The sequence below is a fragment of the Ostrinia furnacalis genome, unplaced genomic scaffold (assembly GCF_004193835.3).
Source record: "Ostrinia furnacalis isolate ACB-3 unplaced genomic scaffold, ASM419383v2 OfSCF3350, whole genome shotgun sequence".
In the NCBI taxonomy this organism is placed as follows: Eukaryota; Metazoa; Arthropoda; class Insecta; order Lepidoptera; family Crambidae; genus Ostrinia; species Ostrinia furnacalis.
In genome coordinates this window covers 373,860-400,608 of record NW_021133589.1, presented here as the reverse complement: position 1 = coordinate 400,608, position 26,749 = coordinate 373,860, and the positions used below count along the sequence as shown (strand labels likewise).

The following is a 26,749-nucleotide window of genomic DNA, read 5'->3' as shown; positions in this document are numbered from 1 at the left end:
TAAAGATATAATTTAAGAAAAAAAAATCTCAAGTAGATCTTCTTACTTACAAATTTAAAATGCGCTATCATCAAGTTGCTGGTCTGTGACGGATCGCTATAACTGTCAATTGCCACTGACAGATGAAATTCCTGAGCTACACACAACGTCATGCGCGTGCGTCGATTCGCATCAATTATTGTTCTGTATAATGAACGATTATGAAAATAACCACGCACGTTACACTGAATTCTCGTCTTTTAGAGTTAAAAATATCAAATAACATACACAGGAATTTTATAACCAGGGCTTCCATAAATTCTAGAAGTGCCTACTATAAAATACAAACAACGATCTCGATTCGAAATCGATTTCGGCGACCGAGATCCGTCAGTATTTATTTCGTCCAGCATAATTCGTCGCGATAAACGCACAAATCAGCCGCATTGTGTAACGGCTAACAGCGCACCTGCCAAATACTGGAACGTCTAATAATAGACGTACACCCACCCGCGACATTCCACTAAACTGAACCTTATTTCTTAGGGCTTAAAATGTAAAGCAAACTTCAGCTTCAAACTGTACAACACGTGGAATACTAGTACAAGTGGATTTATTGATAGGGTGTCCATAAATTTCAATTTATTCGACTTTAAACGAATAACAAAACTGTCAAATGTTTTGGACTGTAAATACAAAATTTTATGTGCAATTTAAACTTTATTTGTGATATAGATCGCTGCAGTTGACGTCTTAACGACAAGCTAGTGCGTGCGACATTGATGGACAGCACAAAATATATTTGTAATTTACAGTGAATGTGTTAATGAAAAAATGTTGCTAGGTAAAAAAATTAGTGACATAAAAATGGACGACATTAATTTTAATATTTCGTAAGCCCTACAGATGATAGTGAATGCAAGCCAAACAGTTTAAAGCACAGTGAAGGTCGGTTATTTTCGGTTTTGAACCGCAATAACTAGAGTTGTCGCAAATACATCGTATATCTTGTGTACTCCCCTCACCTCTACGCAGGCGAAAGTCAAACAAAAATATCCGAACGTATCGAGGAGCTAATATCTGAGGATTAGAGTCTCATCTCACTAGGAATCCATCGATAACCAGCATGGGATGTACAAGTTAACGACAGTTTCTAACAACTATTTAGTTTTGGGGTTTTTTAGAAACATACAGCGCAAAAAAGGAGCTATACTTGATTAGCTAAAGTTATCTTGTTTATAATTTTGTCTGACTTAAGTGGACAGTGAAAGTCTTCGATTCGAAGTATGTTGAATTGGCCAAATGATTATTTAATAAGCTCTTTTTATAAAAAGTAATGTATTTTTGTTTAGCCGATTTAAACTTCTCTACGTGAATGTGACCCAAAGTTAATAACATTTCTCCATTAAGTCACCTTTTGAACTAAAATAAAATTGTGTAAAGTTTTAAATTGAATAGCTGGAAACTACTTACATTAACTTATATTTCAAGGCAGTTATTCTCGTTCTAAAGGCAAATGTAGGTAACTAGTAACCAGTAGCTACGGAGACGTCGCCGGGCATTATCGTGGCGTCCCAGTAAGTTATGGCAGCGATACCGTTATGCGAAGATATAATATATTGGAATCACCATCCGGCCCTACGCAGCCCGGACCCGTACGCATAAACTCCATTATTTACTTGCGTTCTAATCCTAGCGCTGTTATGTAACCCTTAGTACCAGCGAATAAGCTCTGTAAATATAAATAAATAAATTTATAGTACTACTGCGGCGTTTGCGAAGCGAAGGTTGCAAAAGGGCAAGTAGCCAAATAGGGCTACAGAATTCTGACAGACTGTTAGATAACCTACTCGTATCGAGAACTAGCGTTCCGCCCGCGGCTTCGCCCGCGTGGAATTTTGTCTGTCACAGAAAAACGTTATCGCGCCGTACCTGTTTCTAAAACCGGGATAAAACTATCTTATGTCCTTTCCCGGGACTCAAACTATCTCTATGCCAAATTTTATCAAAATCGGTTCAGTGGTTTAGGCGTGAAAGCAAGACAGACAGACCAGACAGAGTTAGGTACTTGCGCATTTATAATATTGAAATCAAACCATTTCAAACAAAAGATTTACGAGTTAGCGATTTAGAATTTCTTCTCTTGAAATTGTAAAGCAATTTCAACGTTTCTGATAACACTCGATAGTTGTCGAAGGTCCTTAATATCAGATTACGCACTCGAGAGGATTAAAATTCGAGCTGGTACTACTAATGGTAAACCACACCACTTCTGTGTAAGTAAGAGGATAGATTCGCCTCATTTTTGAGGTTACCAAATAGCTCTAGAACCGCGTGGTAGAGTGTGGTCAAAGCAGAAGTGGGTTTGGGGTGGGTGAGGGGTCAATTTTGTGATCAAGATGTTATTAAACCACTCAAGGGCATTGACTACGCTTGATAACTAATAAAGAGAATTCTATAGTCGAGAACATCTCTTGAAGCACGTAGATGCTAGCGACAAACTGTGATGGGAAAAGTTAGCAGACCTCATCAATTTGCCACTGAAGTACAGGCACCTCTTTGTATGACATATCATAAAGAAGAGAGTCCATCCATTCTACCTTGCAAAACCAATTCCCTCAAATAGTTATCCCAAAAAATTTGATAACGGATAACCGCACTAAAATTCTAATCGGAGCAAATACTTCCATAGCTATGGCTACAAGATAAAGAAACCGCTCGTAAATTACGCACAGACATCGCAAAGGGACGCTTTAGGTAAGAAAGATCCCTAAAAAGGCGGTATAAGCGCGTAAATATTCAGAAGTGATTCTGTTACCGCGCGAATTACAATAAAATTCGTCAATGCCTGCACCTTAGGACTCGTTCCCACTTAGGCTTACCCAGTTTGCAGTATCCCGCAAAACTGGACTGTCGAATGAACACATCATATGTGTGAGTTTGAAATTGGAATTCCAAATTGGATCGATTCGGTTTTTTGGCTCCGTGGGAACGAGCCCTCACATGTAATTTTTTTTTATAGTTTGTATGTCAGTATTCAAAAGCCGATCTAATGCATAAACCAGTTTGTACCAATTCCTCACTTTGTGCCAAATTACTTGTTTACTTTACTGGGACGACCAGTTGCTTAAAAAATGGTATGTGTGGAACTAACTTCAGGGACACCAAACCTGATTATTATGTGCACAAAAATGAAAAAAGAATTGACACTGAAAACTTGTTTTGTATCTTTAATCTTGTGATTTGCTCTATCATAGCACCAATATGTCTGATGCTCTTTGACATCATAAGACAGTTAACGAGAAAATCAGCACCGACGAAATCCTACTAATATTACAACTGTCTACAGTATTTTTGCGCACGGGTTATGCATAGCTTATTTTTATTGCTTTAATACCTAGAAATAAGAATAACAACAAAAAATTGTTCTGAATTTGCTTTTATGTGTAAAAAATAGGAAAATTCATATCAATGAATGTATGAAACATGGACATAGAGATGATTTAATTTGTTGCTAAATTTCTTTTTTACTTTCTTTCTTTATTTCTTTCTAATTATTAAAATATACCAAACATCCATTTAAGAGTCATTCTCACAAGATAAGTTTTAAAATAGAGTCCAATTATTTATTAAAAATGAAAAGTTCTACTTTACTGTCTTGTTCCATAGAAGATTTTTCTCATAAAAACCTAACTCTATCATGCTTTCAGTATACTGGCCTTGGTAACGTCGTCTTTCAAATCCCACTATATTTAGATGAAAGCGTGCCCCTTATTCTTGCGAATAAGCCCCCGTAATTATCTATACATACATGTATCCCAATGAGAATGTGACGTGCATCTTTAGAGACATTCTACTATGAAGATGGAAAATTCAAATCGCTATAACTTTTTTAAAAGCAAATATTTTCGATTTGTAATCGCACTTTTTTATATAGATTTGCTTATATAATCAGAATATAACAAGTAAAGTCCATGCGCAAAAAAATTTTTTTTTTTTGTTGACCGGTGTTATTAATGCGAAAGTTTGTGTGGATGTTTGTTACTCTTTCACGCAAAAACTACTGAACGGATTTTGATGAAACTTTACAGTATTATTGTTTATAACCCAGAATAACATATAGGCTATAATTTATGACGATCTGTAACAAACTAAATTTCACGCGGGTGAAGCCGCGGGCAAAAGGTAGTATAAATATAGCGAAGTGTCCTTAATAGAAACTACAGACTCCGGACTAACAAAGGCCCGTTATTTTTATGGGTCGGGTATGAGCTTAGGTATACGCATGTTAAATGGCGCCTAGTAGGTATTCGGGGTCATCGGACTTCAGCACGCGCAGGGTTGCCGGCGGATGCTAAAATGGTCATCCATTCTATCCGGTTTGGGTATGATAATTTTGCGCGAAATTCGCTGGTCTACTATGAGGATGAGGAGGAGGGTTTATGAATATTGGAAAACAATGAATGACTCAACTGGTATTTTTTTAATTAACGTAATTTGAGCCTTCTTATGAGGCCCATAGTAAGCGACCAAGTCTCAGATCCGTATACCATCACTGGCAACACGCATTGGTCAAATACTTTCGACTTAAGACACTGCGGTATTTCGGACGTGAGTATATGGCGAAGCTTCCCGAACGCTGCCCATCCGAGTTGGATTCGACGATTGACCTCTTTCTCGAAGTTGGACCTACCTAACTGGACTGTTTGTCCCAGGTATACATAATTGTCAACAACTTCGAGTGTAGAGTCTCCAACCTTCAGAGGAGTGGGTGCAACACGGACATTAGACATGATTTTTGTCTTGTCCATGTTCATTCTGAGGCCCACTTGTTGAGAGGCTCTACTGAGGCCATCGAGCATTGTGCCTAGATCCTCCAAGGTCTCAGCCATGACTACGATATCGTCCGCGAATCCGTCCGTCCGTGATGTACTCGCCGTTGATATTTATGCCAAATCCGTTCCAGTCCAGAAGCTTGAAGACATCTTCCAGGGCGGGGCACATAGCTCGTAGAGACGATGGCCGTTGGGGCAGGAAAGTTCTCGAGTGGCGACCACAGGCTGGAAGACGTAGCGTGGGCAGGCCTCCTACTAGGTGGACCGACGATCTGGTAAAGGTCGCGGGAAGAGCCTGGATGCGGGCAGCGCAGGACCGTTCATTGTGGAAAACCTTGGGGGAGGCCTTTGTCCAGCAGTGGACGTCATTTGGCTGAAAAGAAAGAAAGAAGGAAGAAGAAGAACGTAATTTGGCATTGTTGTGTTCTGCAGTTGGAGGTAAAATAGCCAGTTCCTCTGTGGTTGAGGATTCCGGGTGAAGCTCGCTTCCACCTTCAGCCTGATCATCACTTTCCATCAGGTGAGATGCAGGCCAAGAGCTTCCAGGTTTTGGATGAAAAAAAGGCAAAAGATGAAGTAAAGAAAGAGGCAAATTTGGTAGGAACTGATCTGGTAGGTGTTAAAAGAGTCTGACTGCCCTACGTCCCATTAAGTCCGGTCAACCCGCGAATTAGAAGCGGGCGAATTAAACTAAATTATCTGTACTCGTACTTGCGCAACAATGATAGTAATATCACTGCCGCTGTCTGACTATTGAACTTGACATTCTTTCGAATAATCTACGCTGTTTTAGCCCTATATTAAATGCTTAATCATCGTCGCTGCTTTTTAATTTATAAACTTTCAGAGGCCAGTCTTTGCGTACTTTTGCCTTTACTTAATCGTCGAAGTTTTATAACATCGTTCGTACCTATCCGCGATGAAAAATTACTTTATGAGTAGAAATTTCTCTACTCTACGTTACAATAAACTAAAGATAGAGAGTAATAGAGCGTATATTCATTGCAAAATCAGCTACTATGTTATCGCCATCTCTATATTAAACGAAAAATTCACATCTCCAAAAAGGAACAACGTTACCGAATATAACAAAGGAAATATACCCTCGGAACGGCTGTGCGAACGGCGAAGTGCATTACACGTTTTTAGGTTAAAAAGTTACGTCGCGTCGGGCGCGGTAAAATATTGCGTTCATCCCGGGATACCCGGATACCCGGGCGGGGGAAACTTCCCGGGAGGTATTAGCCACTTACAATGTGGATTACGCCCGGGCAGTGTTGTGAAATAGACGCCTTTGTGCAACTGGACCTTGAGTAAAATGAGAATTCGCTAAGTCCCGGCAAATTGAAAGCGTTCCAGATGAGCGGGAGCGTAACCCGTAAAACGGGAGTCGCCGGATCGTATTAACTGCGCCCTTTGTCGGGCCCGCGTATCGCCCTTTCAGTACCGTTTACAGGCATTGCTGCGCGCTCAGATAACAGGGAACAAAGCGATCCCGGACCGAATGCCAATTCGGGAAATGCTCAGTCATCCTTATGAGCTACTATCCATCGGCATTTTCATTGAGTTTCAAATTTTCGATTCGTACACAGCCGCTGCAGCGAGTGTTATTCAACAGACGCTCACTCCGTTTCCGAGCTTGAAGCGTATTGCTTACATAATTTATTATGACGAAACAGGCATGTTTAACACGTGAATAAATAAATTTCATACAAAAATCATGTTTCAAAACTCCAATCAACACTCATTTGAGAACTAAGCGTGTTTACGAGTACGTAACACGTAACACGGTAGAAACTTATACAATCAACTCGTTTGAATCATTCAAAATAATATCCACGTCTCACGTTAACCTTACAGGTTGTTAACCTTAGATTAATAAAACCTAGATGGATAGTCTTCATACAAACGCTTTGTCAAGAGTGAGGCAAAAATCTTATGTCATTAGTGTCAATTTTGTTGGGGAGTGTAGACAGTGAAGGCGATTTTCCCGAAAGTAGGGAAATTTTTAATACGTTTTTAATTATTTTATAACTAACAAAAACAAAACGCATCATGTACTTACTTATTTATTGAATTCAAAGTACCTACCTAATTACAATAAGATAAATCGACTGAAAAGTCTCGATTTCATAAAAAAGAAAGTGTATTTGTACGGCGAACAATTGGGAAATAAATTTTCTTGTTACTGGTATCATTCCCGTATTTAATTTTTGAAAGCCAAATTCAAGCAAAATACGCGTCGAATCGTAGTACTTACTTATGAAATGTAACTCTGGTCACTTTCTTTAGGTTTTCTGATGTATTTAGACACCCTTTCACAGCACAAACCGTCTTAATTAATTAAAAGTCGTCGGACGTGTTTACCAATTTTTCACTTTGACAGTTCATGTGACGTTTACGAGTAAGCCATTCTGGCTTACTAAAATCTGCCTCACCTTTCGTGCACTGACTATCTATCTAGGTTTTATTAATCTAAGTTGTTAACCTAAGCGTAACTTGTAGACATCAGCTCGTAATAAACCTAAGCGAAACTCCTCCACTATGGCGCTCGGCTAAAGTTTACTCAACAGTGCAGCAAAGTGGCAGAAGTTACGTCGCAGTTTGTAGAAATCGGCAAAAGGCCGAACGGAGCGTATCGTTCGTAGTCGACTTTCAGATTGGTTCAGATACGCGCGTAGGGCGTTGACCCCGCGCACGCGCACGCTCGCACCCGCGCTCTCGACACAAACATGGTTATAAATAGCGCGTGACGTCATCTGTTTATCATCGTACGCAAGGTTACGCAGCGAGCGGCCACGAGTGAGCCATGCCTTCTCCTCGGATTACGATCAATGCAGCCTCACGACGGGCAAAAAAATAACCAATCATTGTTTTCCTCCACCATGGCAACATTACGCGGTGAAGTCACGCGTGTTGCGTAACCCGGAGAATGGCTACCTGCGAAAACATCCGACGCTCACAATCTACTCACAAATGGCGAGTCGACGATTTTCTTACGTTAAACACAAACTTTTTACAGCTTCGCGTTGAAGTTTCCATTACTTAGGGCTGAGTTTCATTTCTTTATGTAATATAGGTAAGTGGTAAATTCAGGCTGCCTACAAAAAATTTGGAGCAAACCGCTTCAATTTCTGCGTTTAAGATATTAAAGAACATCCTTCAAGTACCTATTTGTGTTCAAGAACAACTTGTAAGACTAACTTACGCGTAACATCAGTTCTAAAAAGTAACCATTTTGTAACTTAATAGCTTTTTTCGTCACTCAAAACTTTACGTAGGTAGTAAATAACCCTACTAGAATCACCATAAGTTTTTTATTCCCCATTAACCACGACTGCTCGAGTAGCGCACAAAAAACTGATGTCACACTGTTCTAAATTACAAATCAAGGATCACATAATATATCTAGCTTTTTCTGACACGTAGCACCTGACAGAGGGGGCGATGTGTCAGCGATACCACAAGTTGATACGGTCAGTAAGTGTGTCAGTGCGCCATTGGATCACGGCTCTTTCTCTGGGATTACTTGCAAGTTTTTATTCAACGGTATTAACATAGATCGAATTCGCTATCCTTACACGCTCTACCGTTGTTTTTGTTTGAATGGGGCTTAATATTGCACTTTCAGTGAAGAAACAAGCAAGACATTGTTGAACAATAAGTTTTTTGAGTTTTTGAAACATTTATCCAGATCCTTAAAATACATAAAACTTAAGGTTACAAAGCAAAAAAGGTAAAAAAAGCCTTCCGACATATTTCTTGTTTCACGGAACATTCTAGAATGTTTTTGAAATAAAAAACGTACCTCGCTCACGGTTAAATCGTACACGTGTTTGAAATGCTTGAATCCGCGAAGTCTGTGCCCACGATAATGTGTGCAATGAACTCGAACTGAACTCTCTCGGGTGACATAAACTCGGATGATTCTCGTTTGACTACCGATTTTTATGGTGGTACCGCATTTCAACGTTTTTTGTAAATGGAAAAATGTTTTTCAATTGTTTTTCTTTTTTATTTTCACGAACTTCACTTTAACGGCCAGCGTTTATTAATGTTTGTAATTAAATATTAAAAAACAAGAAAGATTCGCAGGCGGAGTAATTTCCTCGAAATACGATTTTTCATAATTTATGCAAACGATTAATCTACTTCCAAGAAAATAAACTTGGTAGGCAATTCTTCGTTAACTGTCGTAAAATTCTTTCATTACGCTGAGCTTACTACGACTAAATGCAAATGTGGCCGTTGACTCCTTTAATTAGTTTTGAAATCGTCTAATTTACAATAAAAGCTAATGAAATACGGAGGTGATTCATTTGGTGTCACCTGGGCTTGAGATTTGAATATTCTGATTCTGAGTTAACAATCGGTCAGCTAGTTAATGAACTAATCAAGGCAACGTTTACGAAAACGTGGCGTCACAATTTTACGATTTTGTTTTTTACGAGGCACCAAAAAGTTTCTTCCAGGTTTCAATTTGTTCGCTTTCACTCAATCTACATTCTATTGTTATCTAGATTTCTTATTCACATGGAGAGTTCTGCAGGGAGGCCTAGATTTCAGGAAAGTAGAGCTAAAGTAACAAATAACATAAAAGTAAATCTTAGACTCTACCATTCCTAATTTCTTTTGAGCCAATGTACCAAAAAATACTCACAATAATAACTCACAAAGAAGGGTATGTTCTGAATTGAGTAAACAATAAACATTAATTTTTATCGATTGATTTATAAATACCTAACTGTTTTTTTTCGTACACATAATGTCATACGTATTTAAGTTGTTAAGGAACTTTTCCGAAACAACCGATCCGTTTCTGAAAACTTTTCCCCGATAGCTACACTTTTCCCGATTGACATACTTTTGCCCTGGGAACATCCACATTCCCGGGGGACGCGCGATAGTCTTTGTGGTAAATCGAAAACCAGTCAAGCGAGGCCACATGCAAAGTTAAAGTTATTTGTTTAAACAGTTTAAGAACTGTAAAAAAAAACTGAAGTTCTCAAAATATTTTTACTATTTTTGTTTCTTATTATTTCAGCAATCGACCGAATAAACCGAAAACGCTTCTCCCTAGACACTATTCTTCCCCGCGCACTATATTTGTTGACCTTTTACTACACATTGAGGAAGTCCTAAGCCCCAAGTGTTGTGATGTTACGTCACGCGGTACAAAAACTGGATTCGCGCGGTTCCGTGATGAATGGTATCCTGCAAATAATTGTCCTTCAGAGGGCGGGGCGGGTGGCGGGGCGTGGGGGAGCCGAGGGCGCGGCAGGGCCGTGACGTCACGCGCCCTGCGGTCGTCGACCCGCACAGCTGACGGCCGACTCGCACTTGATTGATGTTTGTGTATCTTCGCGCTAACTCGAAGGGGTACCTTAACACCCACCACTTGGACGCTTGATTGATTAATCAAAACATTGCCGCGACCGCCCCGCGAGTTTTGAACCCATATTACAGCATGTTTACTTAAGCCACTAGCCGGGACCCCGGACACGTGACGCATGCGTGGAGCAAACCGTTTTGAATTCCCTTCGATTTTTCACTTTTGAAACGCAAGTTAACGCAACTTTGACCAAACACGCAATTATAACGTAACGCGATTAACTCAACCCGTCGACTCAGCCGATTCTAAACTCGCCTAAACTCTCAACAATCAAATGAAAAACTTCATAAAACTCCTAAACGAACACGAAACAGCTCTTAATCATTCATCCCTTATCTTAAAAATTTTAATTGGCTCTTAGCGTTTCGAAAACGGAGTAAAAATAATATAATTGTGCGTTGAAAGTGAGGGAGTGAATGAATTTCCACTTTCCCGAAATTCGGGAGTCGGGTAATCCGGGGGGTAATCCTGGCATCGAGAGAAGCTAGGCCAGTGGCGGAGTTTCGAGCACACGATAACGAGCTCGATTTCGCCTCGCTACCTGAGTACTGCTCCACACATACGCGGTAAGCTCACTTGAAATCTTCAAAAAGATAAGTAAACGGTGAAAAAATCCAGTTTCACCTGAAACGATTAAAATTTATCGACTGAGTTGGATTAATTGAGAGACAATCTAGAGAGACTATAATTTTGGCGCTCTATCCAAGTCGACGTTAAAATCTTTGTACTATAAAATATACACTGAACCAATTTTGAATAGTGGTAGAGATTAAGTAATTGGGACTTGGAGAAAGATGTAGGTCACCTTTTCCAGTCTACAATTTGAATGGAAAACATGAACGTACCGTTTAGGTTAGAAATAGAGTTTAAAGTGTGTTTAGAATTAAATCTAGGCAAGATAGTTATTGTTACGTATGATCGACATAAATTTATAGCCCACTGTAGTCTTTACCCTACTCAACTATAACTCCAGTAGTTGTGTGTCAAAGATAAAATCTCATTTTCGTAACGCGTCCGATCCAATTACTATGTTTCGGACCTAATATGTTTGAGCATTTTTTTCATCGTAACTTACAAATTTTATTAGTGTGACATGAAGAGGCAAGATGTTAAACATATGTTTAAAAATAAACTCACCAATGTAGGCTTTCAACTGGAACTTTTGTCTTAATTACGCTTAGGTAATTAGTATGTAGGACATACCTGTAACAAGAAAAGAAAATATTATTAATTTTATGAATCTAATATCACATAATCTTACGAATTTTATCTAACTAAAACATAATCTTAAGTACATATTCAGTTTCCAATAATTTAGTAACCTTCGCTCTAATCATGATAATTAAAACTGAAAAATCAATGATCAAATTCGTAAAGTGCATTGCAAATTATTGCAATAATAACGATCGAGTTTGACAGATAGTACAGTCAACATCTACATTTTTGTTTCAAAATAGCGCTTAATTTACTTCTTCATTAAGTACGACAACATAATCTTGCTAAACACTGTGACATCTTAAGCACTTGCAATAGGTGTGATTTTTCAACAGAAATGTGTCTCCTGTCTCTACTGTACCACTAAACCCGGATTTCCTAAACCCAACGATCTCACGACACACTTCATAATCTCGCAAACATTGCAACGATTAGCATCTCAAACGTTCTAAAAACAATCTTTTAATCTCTGTGATCCAAAAACTGTAATAACGACGAAGTTACACGTAAGCCTTCAGCAATTCGGGTCGTCTCGAGTCATCTAAGCCAGGTGGATTGACTGCTATTTACAAACAAAACAAGTACCTTTGGAAGTACATTGTAAGTACGTAAAGGTATATGCCCACTTGATGTCACCCTCTAAGCATTTGTGTGGAATAATCTTCTGAACTTAGCGTAACTCTTGCCGTAGATAAAAGACGCCTAAAGGAGAAATATGAGAAAATCAGGCCTTCCCAACCTGGACACTATAGGTTAAACCTTCATTTTCCTCTAATAAATTACAGTGGGCGTGCTCCTTCGGTTGGAGACTAAATTACCTGATGATTAATTTCGTGGAGCCATAGATTGCTTTAGGCCACATATTATTTTCCCATCGTTCGTTTCAGCCAAATGACGTCCACTGCTAGACAAAGGCCTCCCCCAAGGTTTTCAACAATGAACGGTCCTGCGCTGCCCGCATTTTCCCATGTAGAGTCCAAAATAACCACAGAAACAATAAGATTAAGAACGGATTACCTAAAGCACTTCGCAAAATAATGTCATTTTAGCTTTATATCTCTGCTCAATGATGCTAACATGAGCGAAAAGTATACAGGGTGGAAACGATAAGTGATCTCACTCGATTATTTCTAAACTATACAAGATATCGAAAAACTGATTTAGGTACTGATCCTAAAAGTGCTTCACGAGCTTTATCCAACGGTATCTACAAAAGCTTACAGAATAAATTGGATCTATCCAAAAATTCATTGTTTCCATCACTTTCAATCGAGTGAGATCACTTATCGTTTCCACCCTGTAGATAAATCCGTGAAGTCTACATAATTTGCTGACGAGCCCCCATGCATGTTCGACCAGCACCGCTAGCACGAGTTCGCGGCTATTCGCAAACATTCTGTAATTGTTTGCGCAAGCAAGTTCACGAGAGGAACATTCGCGTCGAACACTGTTTACCGCTGCACGTTGTCGCGCACCGGTGGGTACACTACACACCTTTAGGTGGTATTTTACAACGCATTCGAGTTTTTCATTTGAGTGTGAAATTTTATCGTGACTTCCGTGATAAAAAAACTTTCCTGGACCTCCAAGATCGGCTTGAAAGTACAGGATTCGATCCTCGGGAAGGACAGTAACACAGTATCCTACAGAGTAAAAACTGTTTTTCACAGCCTTATTGCAAAAAAAAACTTTTATGTCCTTATATCTAAGCTCGCTTCCTTGGGCCTGATCATCACTTTCCATCAATTGAGATGCAGCCCATTCTATCCCCGGGTAGGACAGTACACAATATTTAATAGTGTAAAAGCTTTTTTAGGTAACACCCTAATTGCAAAAAATAAATGACTAGGTATCATAATATCTTTTAAATATCTAAACTTGTTTCCTTTGGTCATGATTTTGACTTTCCATCAGGCGAGATGCAAGCCAAGAGCTTCCTCGTCATGGATAAAATTAATCAGATTACTCAAAAGCAGAATCGTGAAAAAACAAATTACCAATCTACCAGCTCGATCTTTGCACGAAACAAAATGGGGTTCTTGAAAACTAAGCTCCCAAAGGCACGCATCAGCTATTCCCTTTACGCGTGTAGTGTAGCTTTCAGGAACTGAAGGAGTAGTTTTGATCCTTGAGCCCGCACCCTAATTAGACGGGCCAATGGATTGGTGGCGCGGTGTGGTAGACAGGTTCGATTCGTGATCGAAACAACGAAATATAAAAACGGTCTTCTATTGATCGGGCTGTGTTAAGATATGCTAACAAATATTTAAGATATTTTTCTGCATAGTGAACTGCTTTTATCAATGCTACACACACAGATCTTAAACAAATAGAGACGTGAAGTATTTTCCTCCGAATACTAACTAGTACTCACTCATAGTCCATTAGGCCAAAGTGTGACAGATGAGTTTTTTCTATGAAAATCGGTAACTAATAAAACCTTACTTAACCTTAAACCCTTACCCTACGGACAGTTATGAGCTTGGTTTTGAAAAGTAAATCACGAACTGCCACCATTGTTTTAAAGCAAAATTGTAGGTAGGCCCTTATAATCACAATCCCTGAATAAAATAGTTCAACTCATAATCGCGTCGGCAAACAATGTATAAAATCTATGGTAATCCCTCGCCCTACATTAGGCAAGTTAAACACGCCGAGAGCGCATTGCTTCGTCGTTTTGGGAAACGTTCTAAAATCGTACTAAAACACACTCAAATATCGGAGATTCATGACAGAGTTGCCTTTACAATCGATAGGAAAAATCGATAAAAAGCTAAAATTTTATAAAGCAACTTAAAATAGAGACTTGTTTAATATGTCATAAATAAGTGTGATTTTTGCGCACTGCAAAGTTATTGCTGATATTGCTGTTAGCCTGTTACCAAATTTTAGAATTGTTTTTCTTCTTCATTCCTCACAAATCAGTAAAATAGTCTCCATCACTTCAGACTGTATATTTTTGTAACATAACCGCACCTATAACGTCATAATGTGCTAGTGTACACACTAGCACATTATGACGTTATAGGTGCGGTATATAAGTAGGTATACATACCTACTTAGATGGATCTTCTCAATTAAATACTTTGTAGTTTTATTGATCGACAAGTTACATCAAAATTACTCGTAAATATACAACAGTACTCACAATTAGTTAATTGTGATAGGATAGTTATCCTATCACAAATTTAAAGTGGGAAATTACAGTTAATTGAATTAAAATCATTATAACTACCAAACCGCGATTACAAAAGCTTGTTATACACGTGTTAATAATCAACGAATTATCATATCCATTATGTTTAATAAGCCAATTACCACGATCAACGTTTTGCGGGGAATTGGCAGGTATTATAAGAGCTTCATACAATAATTGGTCTGGTAATTGTGTCCCTATTGTGTTGGGATCATCTATCACAAACGTCAAATTCAAACTAATTAACGATGGTTTGACAAGCGCTGAGTTGACGAACCTTTTTTTTAATTGATTGATATTTTACTAATTTAATGGAGTCCTAGTATCACTATTGTGCTCACAGCTTTATAACAACTGGCCTCCTGGTAAAAATATTGATTGATACAGGACATCAACATCACATTTACTATGATGTAATGTGTAAATGCTCTTTTTAGTATTGTTTCATATTGGTTAGAAGTTGATTGATGAGAAGCCAACATTAAAAAATCTATTGATGATAATTAATGAACATTAATAATTAACTAAAATTGAAATACGTGTTTAGTCGACTTTAAAAATGACATTACTCATTTTGCACAATTGTTTAACACACTTGTCCCACCCCAATACGAAAACTTCTATTACCTTACTTATAGAAACGTGCAAAATAGATGTAGATAGTGTATCAATAAGAGATACATTAAATTTTCTAAATAGTAGAGTTCATTTAACATGTCAGAAGAAATGTCTAAAAAAGGGATATTATGAAAAAACAAATAGAGTACAATTTAAAAGTAAAATACATTTAATTAGTTATAATTACAGGTTCAACTACAAATTACAGAGGAATACACGGAACAGAGGAGCTATTTGTACAAGAAAGGTTTTTAGCCTTGACGTTTAGGTAAGTTTTTCATGAATTAATCACTGTCTTGGAGCAACAAAAAATTTAGTTAAAATCTTCATCATCACTTATAGAGAACTCCAAGATAGGCTTTACATCTTGGTTTTCTTCGTCTTCTGCGTTAGTATCTTCTTCGAATACAATTCTCTGCAGTCCAGAACTGGTGGGTTCCACAGAAGCTTCTTTATCAGAGTAATTTGTCTGATCAGCAGCATGATTGTTTCGGTAGACACCTGATTGTGAAACATTTGTGTTGTCAAGAGCGTCTTCATATTCCATTACCAAATTAAACAACTTTCTTTTTATCTCTCTCTGATAATGCTGGGGCATTCGCCTTGTGCTTTGGTACATCGAATCAAAAAATACTTTCAATGCATCACCTGATGCAACTACTTCGTTCACCCTCCGTACGTTTGTTATCTGTGGTTGTGGTACTTGTATCGGTGCCGGTTCATCCTCCATTAGTAGTGTGGACTCTGTGTCATCAGTATTTTTTATATTTGACAGCGGTGTCGAATCTTGGTCTGTACTGCTTGTATTAGATGTATCCTCCTGACTTAGCGAGGGATCGTGGGGTGGTGTGACATCTATGTACGTACTCATATGTGGAAGCAAGAAATTCATTTGATCGAAGTACTTCCACTTTCGCACGTGCTTTAGTGTTTCGTTCCTTTTATTCTTGTTAAATTTCTTCACTGACTCACGGTGCGTGTCTCGCATATTTTTCCATTTATTCTTTGCCGCTGCAACTGCAAAAAACATAATTTACTGTAACATAACCTATTACTAATAATAGCATAATTATGAAATTAATCACTAATGTCATTCAGTTTCAGTATATTTTTGTAACGAGTTAGCAAATTTTTAATTTCTCTCCGTAAATCAGTTGTATTTTAATGAAACTTATTATCCAGTAAATACCAGGCAAAAACATTAATGTGAAATTAATAATACCTACTTTAAGAAAAAATCAAACTACTAGTACTTAATAGGCTAGATGATAAAATTTCAATTATTTGTCCGTCAGACAGATAATTAGAAAATATTAGACTCATATTTTTTATTTTCTTTCATAATTAAATAATAACAGTGCTACATCGAGTTGAAATGGCGCGATACGTCACGCTTGAGTAGAATTTTTACTCAAAAGTGACGTCACGCGACATTTCAACTCAATATAATACTGTAATCATTCGATTAGGGAAAAAAATTAAAAAATATGAGTCTAATATTTTCTAATTATCTGTCTGACGGACTAAATAGAATTTCGATTTCATTACCCAGTCATCATCCCTATTCTTCACTAATTCTTCAAAAATTGTCACTTTTAGTTACTTATAGGAGTACCTATTTAGGTATTTAATAACAACTAACGTGCAATAATCAATAATTATAAAATTAAATTAAAACTTGTCAGGGCGTCCAGCCTTCACGGCTCACGGCCAATATTAGGGTCGCCGCACACGGGCTTCACGCCACAGTCACAAAACGCAACCACAAAAAAAAGGTATGTAAAAACGCCAGTGGCCAGTGGCGGCGTTTTGGCCGGAGCACGGTGCAGTGGTGTGATAAAGATAATCGCCTTAGTTAAATAGATAATATAGATATTAAGTGAGTAGAAGTCAAAAGCAATGAAAAATAGTGGTTAACGCAACAATAAACGGTTCAAAACTTACCACTCTTCATGTTTGTTTTCTCTGTAATTTCTTTCCAAGCTGCTTCCTTCACCCCCAGCAGTCGGTATAACGGCAGGCTCGTGTCCCATATGCAGGGATACTCTTTGACGCACTCAATGAATAGCGAATCCATAGTTGCGTGGTAAAATAAGAGTACGTGCGTCGCCCGTGCAATGTCGCGGTGGTATGAGGGAGGAGGGGTTCGCTCGCGTCGCTCGGCTGTCAGAGCGAGCGGTGCGATCGATCGCCCATCGCACTCGCACACTCGCTTGGCCCGGCCTTTCAAAACAGAGAATCGGCGGCCGCGCTAGGGCTGTCTATCGGTCAACACTTGCATCTAGTAACCTTATTTCTTATTCATCGTTAGAGATCGGACAAGTGTTTTAAATGGTGCCTTTTCAGATCTTGTTTTTTTTTTTTTTTTTTTCAAAAAATCTAACAATTAACTTCCTGATAAACATTTCAAATACCTAAATAATGTAATCTTACCGAGCATACAACTAAGTTATCACTGTGAACAAAAATAATGCCGCGTACACAACAAAAACATCGAGCCAAAACATGAAAGAGTCACCACGCGCCAGACAACATGGATGTATGCGCATTGAGCGAAGTTGTATATTGGATGCGGCATAATGGACCGAAATTAACTGAATACAACGTAATTTATTCATAGATATTTGATGAAAATATATTTGGTGTGTTATTAATAATGGATTGCAGTCTATTTACGCAGCCGGCAAGGACATTTTTGAAAAAATGGGATGTATGAAAATTAAACAGCATAATTTGGATGCAAAATAAATGTTTATTAAAATTACATTGACAAGTTTTTAACTTTAAACTATCACAAATTACAGAGAAGCTACTCTAAACGCACGTTTGTACCAATAAGTGCGTTTTTACCATGGTAAGTTTTTCTTAAATTAATCATAGTTATACAATTTTAGAGCAACAACGAAGTTCAGTAATCATCATCATCATCACTTACAGTGAAAACAAGTTTTAAGTCTTGATTCTCTTCATCTTTTGCGTTAGAAGTATCTTTTAGATTCATTTTGCTGCAATCCAGAACCAGGGTCCAGAATTAATCATTATTAGTAGCTGTATTATTATTAGTAATAGCATCTTCAGCCTCCATTACCGAGTGAAACAACTTTCTTTTTATTTCTTTTTGATAAGATTCTGGCATTTGCTTTGTGCTTTCGTACATGGCATCAAAAAAATATTTCAACGGATTATTTAATGTATCTTCTTTTGTATTCTCATTACTTTGTACATTTGTTTTTTCTGTATCCACAGAGTTTTCGTCATCATACTTCAACCTTTTTGACACTGGTGTCGTATTTGGGTTAGTACTGTCATCTGTAGCCGTATTCTCCGGTCCTGGCGAGAAATCCGGAGGTGGTGTCACATCTCTGTAAACGTCACACATATGTGGAACCAAAAACTTCATTTGACTCAAGTACTTCCAGACCCGAACATTCGGTGTGCCTTTCCTTTTGTTATTGTTAAAACTTATGATTGCCCTGCGGTGCGCGGACCGCAGACCTAACCATCTGGACTTTGCCACTGATACTGTAAATAAACATATTATATTGTAATTTGTAAATCAAACATAATGTGAAAATTATTAGTCATTATCATTAAGTTTCAGATTTTTGTGACTAGCAAACAAATCAGGATATTATTTCACCCCGTAAATCAGTAGTAGATATTTTGTTCAAACTCTTTTTTTAGTGAATAATAAACAAAATCCCATAAAATTGCCATAATAATAACAATTTTACTCAGTTCGATTCATTTAAAAAATAAAGGAATGTTTTCTTTGAGTGAAATTTTCTGTTAAAAAGTATTAAGAAAAAACTTAAGCCCTTGAGATATTATTTAAAAGCAATGAAAAACAGTGATTAACGCAACAACGTTAACATGCAATAAACGGTTAAAAACTTACCACTCTCCATTTTTGTTTTTCTTACAACATCTTTCCAAGCTTCCTCTTTCACGTCTAACTGTTTATACAATGGGTGCTTCGTGTCCCAAATATAGGAATGGTGTTTAATCCACTTTATGAGAGCCTCATCCATGATTTCGGAGCCAGAAACGGAATAGACGTGCGTCGCCCGTGACTCGTCGCGCAGGTATGCGGCGCGAGGGGTTCGCTCGGACGCCAGAACGAAGAGCACGATCGCCCGTCGCACTCGCACATTCACGTTTCCGCCGAGCGTCGCCACACAATAGATAAAGGCAGCCGTGCTAGGGCTGTGCTGTCGGTCAACTTTTGTTTATGTTTTTTGTATTGTACTATCTTACTTAATATTATAAATGCGAAAGTTTGTGTGGATGTCTGGAAGTTTGTTACTCTTTCACGCAAAAACTACTGAACGGATTTTGATGAAACTTTACAGTATTATTATTTATAACCCAGAATAACATATTATGGGCTATAATTTATGACGATCTGTGACAAACTAAATTTCACGCGGGTGAAGCCGCGGGCAAAAGCTAGTCTAGTATAAACTAAGGCTGAATTGCACCACCTAACTAAATTTAACGATGACCGGTGTTTTTTGTATGGTGTTTGACAGATTATTGACGTTTGTCAAAGTTAAGTTAAGATGGTGCAACCCAGTCCTAATTTCCAGTACGCGCTTCTTTTTATCTTTGGAGATCAAACAAGCGTTTTATTTCATTTATTTATTTATTTATACATAAAGTTCGAGCGTATGTAAGCGTTTTAAACGATACTAATAAAATCCTTTTTTTCTGAAACCTGACCCAATGGTGATGAATGTTCAACTAGTCTCCAATTAAAAAATAGGATGTATGTATTAAAATTAAACACCATAATTTGGATGCAAAATAAATGTTTATTAGAATTACATTGACAAGTTTTTAACTTTGAACTATCACAAATTACAGAGAAGCTACTCTAATGTATCAATAAGTGCGTTTTTACCATGGTAAGTTTTTCTTAAATTAATCACAGTTATACAATTTTAGAGCAACAACGAAGTTCAGTAATCATCATCATCATCGCTTACAATGAAGACATATTTTAAGTCTCGGTTCTCTTCGTCTTTTGCGTTAGTAGCATCTAAAGAGGATTCAAATTGCTGCAATCCAGAACCTAGCGGTCCAGAATTAATCATTGACGATTTGTCTGATTAGTAACTGTATTATTATTAGTAATAGCATCTTCAGCCACCATTACCGAGTGAAACAACTTTCTTTTTATTTCTCTTTGATAAGATTCTGGCATTTGCTTTGTGCTTTCGTACATGGCATCAAAAAAATATTTCAACGGGATATTTGATGTGTCTTCTTCTGTATATAACTCATTACTTTGTACATTTGTTTTTTCTGTATCCACAGAGTTTTCGTCATCATACTTCAACCTTTTTGACACTGGTGTCGTATTTGGGTTAGTACTGTCTTCTGTAGCTGTATTCTCCGGTCCTGGCGAGAAATCCGGAGGTGGTGTCACATCTCTGTAAAAGTCACACATATGTGGAACCAAAAACTTCATTTGACTCAAGTACTTCCAGACCCGAACATTCGGTGTGCCTTTCCTTTTGTTATTGTTAAAATTTATGATTGCCTTCCGGTGAGCGGACCGCAGACCTCGCCATCTGGACTTTGCCGCTGATACTGTAAAAAAACATATATTGTAATTTGTAACATAACATATTATCAAAAATAATGTGATAATTATTAGTCATTATCATTAAGTTTCAGATTTTTGTGACTAGCAAACAAATCAGGATATTATTTCACCTCGTAAAACAGTACTAGATATTTAATTTAAACTCTTTTTTTAGTGAATAATAAACAAAATCCCATAAAATTGCCATAATTTTAACAATTTTACTCGGTTCGATTCCCGGTTTCTTTCATTTCAAAAATAAATGAATGTTTTCTTTGAGTGATATTTTCTATTAAAAAGTATTAAGTAAAAACTTAAGCCCTTGATATTAAGATAAATTAGTTAAAAGCAATGAAAAATAGTGATTAACGCAACAACGTTACTAGACATGCAATAAACCGTTAAAAACTTACCACTCTCCATATTTGTTTTTCTTACAATATCTTTCCAAGCTTCCTCTTTCACGTCTATCTGTTTATACAATGGGTGCGTCGTGTCCCAAATATAGGAATGGTGTTTAATCCACTTTATGAGAGCCTCATCCATGGTTTCGGAGCCAGAAATGGAATAGACGTGCGTCGCCCGTGGCTCGTCGCGCAGGTATGCGGCGCGAGGGGAAAAGCGGTTCGCTCGGACGCCAGAACGAGGAGCACGATCGCCCGTCGCACTCGCACATTTCCGCCACACAATAGATAAAGGCAGCCGTGCTAGGGCTGTGTCTGTCGGTCGACTTTTGTTTATGTTTTTTGTATTGTACTATCTTACTAATATTATAAATGCGAAAGTTTGTGTGGATGTCTGGATGTTTGTTACTCTTTCACGCAAAAACTACTAAACGGATTTTGATGAAACTTTACAGTATTATTGTTTATAACCCAGAATAACATATAGTATATGTGACAAACTAAATTTCACGCGGGTGAAGCCGCGGGCAAAAGCTATTCTAGTATAAACTAAGGCTGAATTGCACCACTTAACTAAATTTAACGATGACCGGTGTTTTATGTATGTAGTTTGACAGATTTTTGACGTTTGTCAAAGTTAAGTTAAGATGGTGATGATGAATAAATAAAATAAAACGTTTTATTTTATTTATATATTTACATATAGTTCGAACGTATTTAAGCGTTTTAAACGATACTAATAAAATCCTTTATTCTGAAACCTGACCCAATGGTGATGAATGTTCAACTAGTCTCCAATTAAGATAAGTATCACTTACGACTAAAAGTATTGAACGCTATGAGCTACCACACTTAACATTCCATGGTACTATCGGAACTGCTCCTAAAAAATCTGTAATCTAAACAGGTCATGTTTGGTCAGGCATGTCAAGCATTTCATGCATGGGGTGTGTGATTTACTGACTTGTCAGCATAATGTTATGTTTGCGATATGTACCTATAAGAAGAAATAATTGCATTTTATGACTTCTTTATCCTTTATGCCACACAATTAATGAGTAAACGTGGTGTATGATACCTAATTACCTACCTCTTTCCATGTCCTGTGATAGACTGTTATTTATCTCTATAGAGATTATCGGAAATTTGCACATTAAATAAATGGATTAAAACCAATTATATTGACACATACAACGTACAGCGTATTTTAAACGATTTTTTACGTTTACGCACGGTTGTTTTTCATAAGTTGAAATACGAAATTCCGTGGCGTGCCTTAAAAGATATGCGTCAAAACAACAAACAAAAATCTCAGCACCAATTCCGCCTAAGCATCTCAAAATTGCATAATCCCCGGGGACCGTGGATTCTAGCCATGATTCATGGCTAACATTAACCGTCCCAACAATGCAGCTAACGTCCTTAAGGGCATGGGGTGTCATTAAATTTTGACTGGCATTTGTTGGCGTGTAAGCGACCTACTTCGCAGGGCGGTTGACTTTTGGACTCGCAGATAGGGTTGCCAGGTGTCGGACTTTAGCCGGACATGTGTCCGGCCAAATATTCTCTCGTCCGACCTGTCCGGCTTTTTTTATGGCTTTTTACGGACGTGTCCGGCCAAATATTCTCTCGTCCGGCCTTTTTATGTGGGCTGTTGGTCTTATGTAGCACATAGTTACATAAGACCAACAGAATCACATCTATAAATTAAATTAAAATAAATTAAGTTACTAATCCTTAGTCGCTCCTAAAGCTTGGCGGTGCCTTTCGGTTTCACCCTGCGTAAGTATAATGTATATAAAAAGAAAGAAATGTATAAATGAATAAATAACAATAGATATTATAATGTACGAACATTATTGCATGTCATGGAACTCATTTTTAGCTTAAGTGCCACCATTGTAAGAAAAATATTCTAAAAAAAAAATGTAATATAGCTGTTGAGTTTCTGAATAAACTAAAAAATAAATAGTTTAGTTTTGAAGACACTGACATAAACTTAACGTTTCATGTAGGCAGTACCTGATTAACCCATACTTAGCAAATTAAGTAATTGCTTAGGGCATCACGTGTTGGGGACTTAGGGGTAACAAAAAGAGCACAAAATATTCGCCCACGAAGGTCCGGCTTTTAGGGTAAAATATCCGGCCAAATAAAGCACCGAGTCCGGCTTTATTGTTTTGGGACTTGGCCACCCTACTCGCAGTTCGTTCTGCTTGCTCCACGTGTATCGCTGTAAACTTTGTTTCATTTCAAGTAATGTCAAGTCATTAACGGATAGAAGACACGTTTTGTTTAAAATTGTAAAACAATTCACTTATAAATTGTTAATGCAGCTGAATTGATGACTTTGTACGTCATAATTCAAACAGAATATACATCGTAGTTAAGACGTTAAAACACGAAAATTAGAATTGATAGATATACTTTTTACACGGTACACATTTTGAAATAAATGTTGTTTAAATAAATAAGAAACGTTAAATACCAATTAACAATATAATTATGACTTAACAACATCGCAGCAACTTTCGACAATTCATTACTATTGTGACTTACACGTGCTGCATTGAATGTAACTCATATAATTATCCTACTAATCCTACTAATATTATAAATGCGAAAGTTTGGATGTCTGGATATCGGGATGTCTAGATGTTTGTTACTCTTTCACGCAAAAACTACTGAACGGATTTTAATGAAACATTACAGTATTATTGTTTATAACCCAGAATAACTAGGCTAAAATTTATAACGATCTATGACAACTAATTTTCACGCGGGTGAAGCCGCGGGAAAAAGCTAGTATTTCCTAAATTACATATAACCCGCGGTGTTACCCACGGTAAAACGTAACCTATGTATTAGTGCAGGGTTTAGCTAACTCCATACCAAATTTTATTTAACTCGCTCCAGCCGTTTAGACGTGAAGAGGTGACAAACATACACACTAACAAACTTTCGCCTTTATAATATTAGTGTGATTAATAAAATACAAACTCATAGTAATGCCACCATCGCAACGCAAGCACATATAAGTTTAATCACGCATAGTGTAATAGAATATTAACGGCGCTATAAGCCAGTTTCAGGATTTCCGTGTTCGTATTGTACAATTATATTAATAACCACAGAAGGGTTTGGGTGATAGTTTATGACCCCACAGATCCTGCTTTTTTTTAAATCAAATAATAATATATTTTAATCCTTTACTTTTAATAATATGTTGCTTTATGTAACGTGTTGCAACTTCTGAAATTATTTCATACACATGTCACATAATATAAAAATCCTTGACTAAGCTTTTTTGTGATAAATAAGCTGATCCGGGGAACCGACAATATAATCTATAAAATACATAACACCATGTGTCTACCATAGATAGCGACTGATAGGAACGAGCCTACCTCCCTCAATTGTTTTAGAAGCCAGCAATTAATTGCTCGTCAGAATGTAATCAGCAGTTATCGAAATTCGATGTAACAAACCTACAACTTTTTATAGTTATTTCCAGTAAACAAGGCACAAGCCATTAATTACCGACGATCGAAATGTAATTATATGTAGTTTTCTAATTATTGTCAAGGCATTATAAGAATTATACTGTAAAAACTATACTATAGTTAAAGCTTTAAAATTATGTATATTTCGTGCAGAATCGCTAAAATCAAGTGGCAGTGGGCGGGGCACACAGCTCGTAGAGCTGATGGCCGCTGGGGTGAAAAGTTCTCGAGTGGTGACCACGAGCCGGAAGACGTAGTGTGGGCAGACCTCCCACTAGGTGGACCGATGATCTGGTGAAGGTTGGGGGAGGTGCCTGGATGCGGGTGGCGCAGGACCGGTCTTTGTCAAAAACCTTGGGGGAGGCCTTTGTCCAGCAGTGGACGTCTTTCGGCTGAAACGAATGATGTATATTTCAGACGTTGACGTCGGCGTATGGACGTCGATAGGAACGTTAACGTTTGACGCTAACGTCCTACGCCGCATACAGCGTTTAATAGAACACCGTAGCCGAACTTCAAAATTGGAGAATCATTGTTCTATAGTGTAATGTTACGCATAGTACTGTCCCAACTTACGACATTAATAAATGTTTTAAAACAGACATAGTAACCTGAGCCCAAGTCGCGAACATTGGAGAAGCTGAACCTTCATTCAATATTAATTAAAGTTTGGGGGTCACGGTTCCAAGTTTGAGAAACAATACTTGGCGTTAACCTAAGTGGGTTTATGTATGGCAAGTTTGATAGCAAACCGCTCTGACAGCCAGAAGAGAACAGCCACACTAAGTACTCCGAACCGAAGTAAACTTTATGTGATAACGTTATTAATCGAGTATGCGAATTAACAGCCGAAACGTCAAGCCGTGAGTACATAATGTTACTCATTAATAAACGTCGCGTTAAGATTAAGACCCGTGTCTTTCTATTTTAATTAAAGGTTAATTGACTATTTTAAGGTGTTTGTATTTTTAAAGAGTTGTTAAGTTTTGAAGAGTTGCTTGCTCTTGCATCTATTCTTAGTTTTAATATAAAATGATAAAATGACCTTTCTTCAATGACAAAGTTGTCTTTACTTCCATATCTCTATTCTTAAATTCAAAGCGTCATTTATCGAAAAGTACTGACTAAAATCCTGAAATACGTAAATTAACTTGAAGAGAAGCTCATTTATGGAAAACCCCTTGACATTTCCAGTGCTCTACCAGTCCCAAAACTTATGAAAAAAAAAAGTATGTAACTTGTTTCGGATTTTGGTCTACATACTTAAAGAAAAAAAACTATTTCTTTCCTTCTTTCAGTTGAAGTGTGCTGGCTGTTCACGTTTATACTACGTCACATATCTACGACAAATTGCGATCGGTAATATGTATCGAACTACCGAGTTAACCGAAACCCAAAACTCCGAATCGCCCGGGAGTCGAACGGACTCGAACTATTGAACGTTGGTTCAGCCTAATCAAATATCGAACACATTACGCCATTACTCCTGCGTGTTTACTTGAGCTTGTCATTGGTAGAGATTACGACGACTATTTCTTTATAATTTCGAGAGAAAAACTCGAAAATTGGATTTGAACTCTATTAGGCGGTTATCACACTGCGCCGCGCTCCGCCGCGGAGCGCGTGGTTTTCATATATAAAAACCACGCGCGCGGACGCGTTGTCAGTGTGAAGTGCCGCGCGTGTTTTCTATACAAACTGAGGTACTTGCATACAATGATTAAATCTTTCGCCCCGCGGCAGAGCGCGGCGCAGTGTGATAACCGCCTTAGAGAGTCAAACTGTGATCTTTGGGAAAAGTCCTATCTGACACTGATCAAAACTTGAATTTCTATGTAGCTATAAGAGATAGCTACGAAAAATACATGGTAGGTATATTAAATAAAGAAGGAATCATGAGGCAAAATTGTCTTTTTACAATAAATTATTTTCATAGACTTCTGTATCTGTAAAATTCAATGTTCACACCGCTGTGTGAAGGTAGAAAAATATAATGAGTCTTCTGATTCAAAAGCAG

General features: G+C 37.6%; 3 protein-coding genes across 5 annotated transcripts in view; all 3 read right to left on the bottom strand.

The window, feature by feature from the left end:
- LOC114357765 (max dimerization protein 1) overlaps nt 1–26,749 on the bottom strand; it is an 84,466-nt gene that overhangs the window by 11,737 nt on the left and 45,980 nt on the right. For 2 of the 3 annotated variants that reach the window (XM_028311541.1, XM_028311540.1), the window contains exon 4: nt 11,344–11,409. The exons of the other annotated variant lie outside the window; for it this stretch is intronic. In XM_028311541.1, coding sequence (XP_028167342.1) covers nt 11,344–11,409 — 66 coding nt within the window. The remainder of the gene's footprint in view (nt 1–11,343; nt 11,410–26,749) is intronic. 3 annotated transcript variants of the gene reach the window in all.
- Nucleotides 15,387–17,535, bottom strand: LOC114357763 (uncharacterized). The gene is made up of 2 exons (XM_028311538.1): nt 17,180–17,535; nt 15,387–16,252 (listed from the first exon to the last, which is right to left on the bottom strand). The coding sequence occupies exons 1-2, from the start codon at nt 17,310–17,312 to the stop codon at nt 15,549–15,551; spliced, it is 837 nt and encodes a 278-aa protein (XP_028167339.1). The 5' UTR covers nt 17,313–17,535; the 3' UTR covers nt 15,387–15,548.
- On the bottom strand, nt 18,029–19,306 carry LOC114357764 (uncharacterized). Its single transcript, XM_028311539.1, has 2 exons — nt 19,134–19,306; nt 18,029–18,757 (listed from the first exon to the last, which is right to left on the bottom strand). The coding sequence occupies exons 1-2, from the start codon at nt 19,264–19,266 to the stop codon at nt 18,267–18,269; spliced, it is 624 nt and encodes a 207-aa protein (XP_028167340.1). The 5' UTR covers nt 19,267–19,306; the 3' UTR covers nt 18,029–18,266.

What these genes read in the sequence shown, in the direction of transcription:
- LOC114357764 (XM_028311539.1), bottom strand. Translation starts at nt 19,266, where the DNA reads ATGGATGAGGCTCTCATAAAGTGGATTAAACACCATTCCTATATTTGG. An exon ending in AAAAACAAAAATGGAGAGTG is followed by an intron (nt 18,758 to 19,133) that starts GTAAGTTTTTAA and finishes GTTTATTTACAG; the next exon opens with TATCAGTGGCAAAGTCCAGA.
- LOC114357763 (XM_028311538.1), bottom strand. Translation starts at nt 17,312, where the DNA reads ATGGATTCGCTATTCATTGAGTGCGTCAAAGAGTATCCCTGCATATGG. An exon ending in GAAAACAAACATGAAGAGTG is followed by an intron (nt 16,253 to 17,179) that starts GTAAGTTTTGAA and finishes TGTTTTTTGCAG; the next exon opens with TTGCAGCGGCAAAGAATAAA.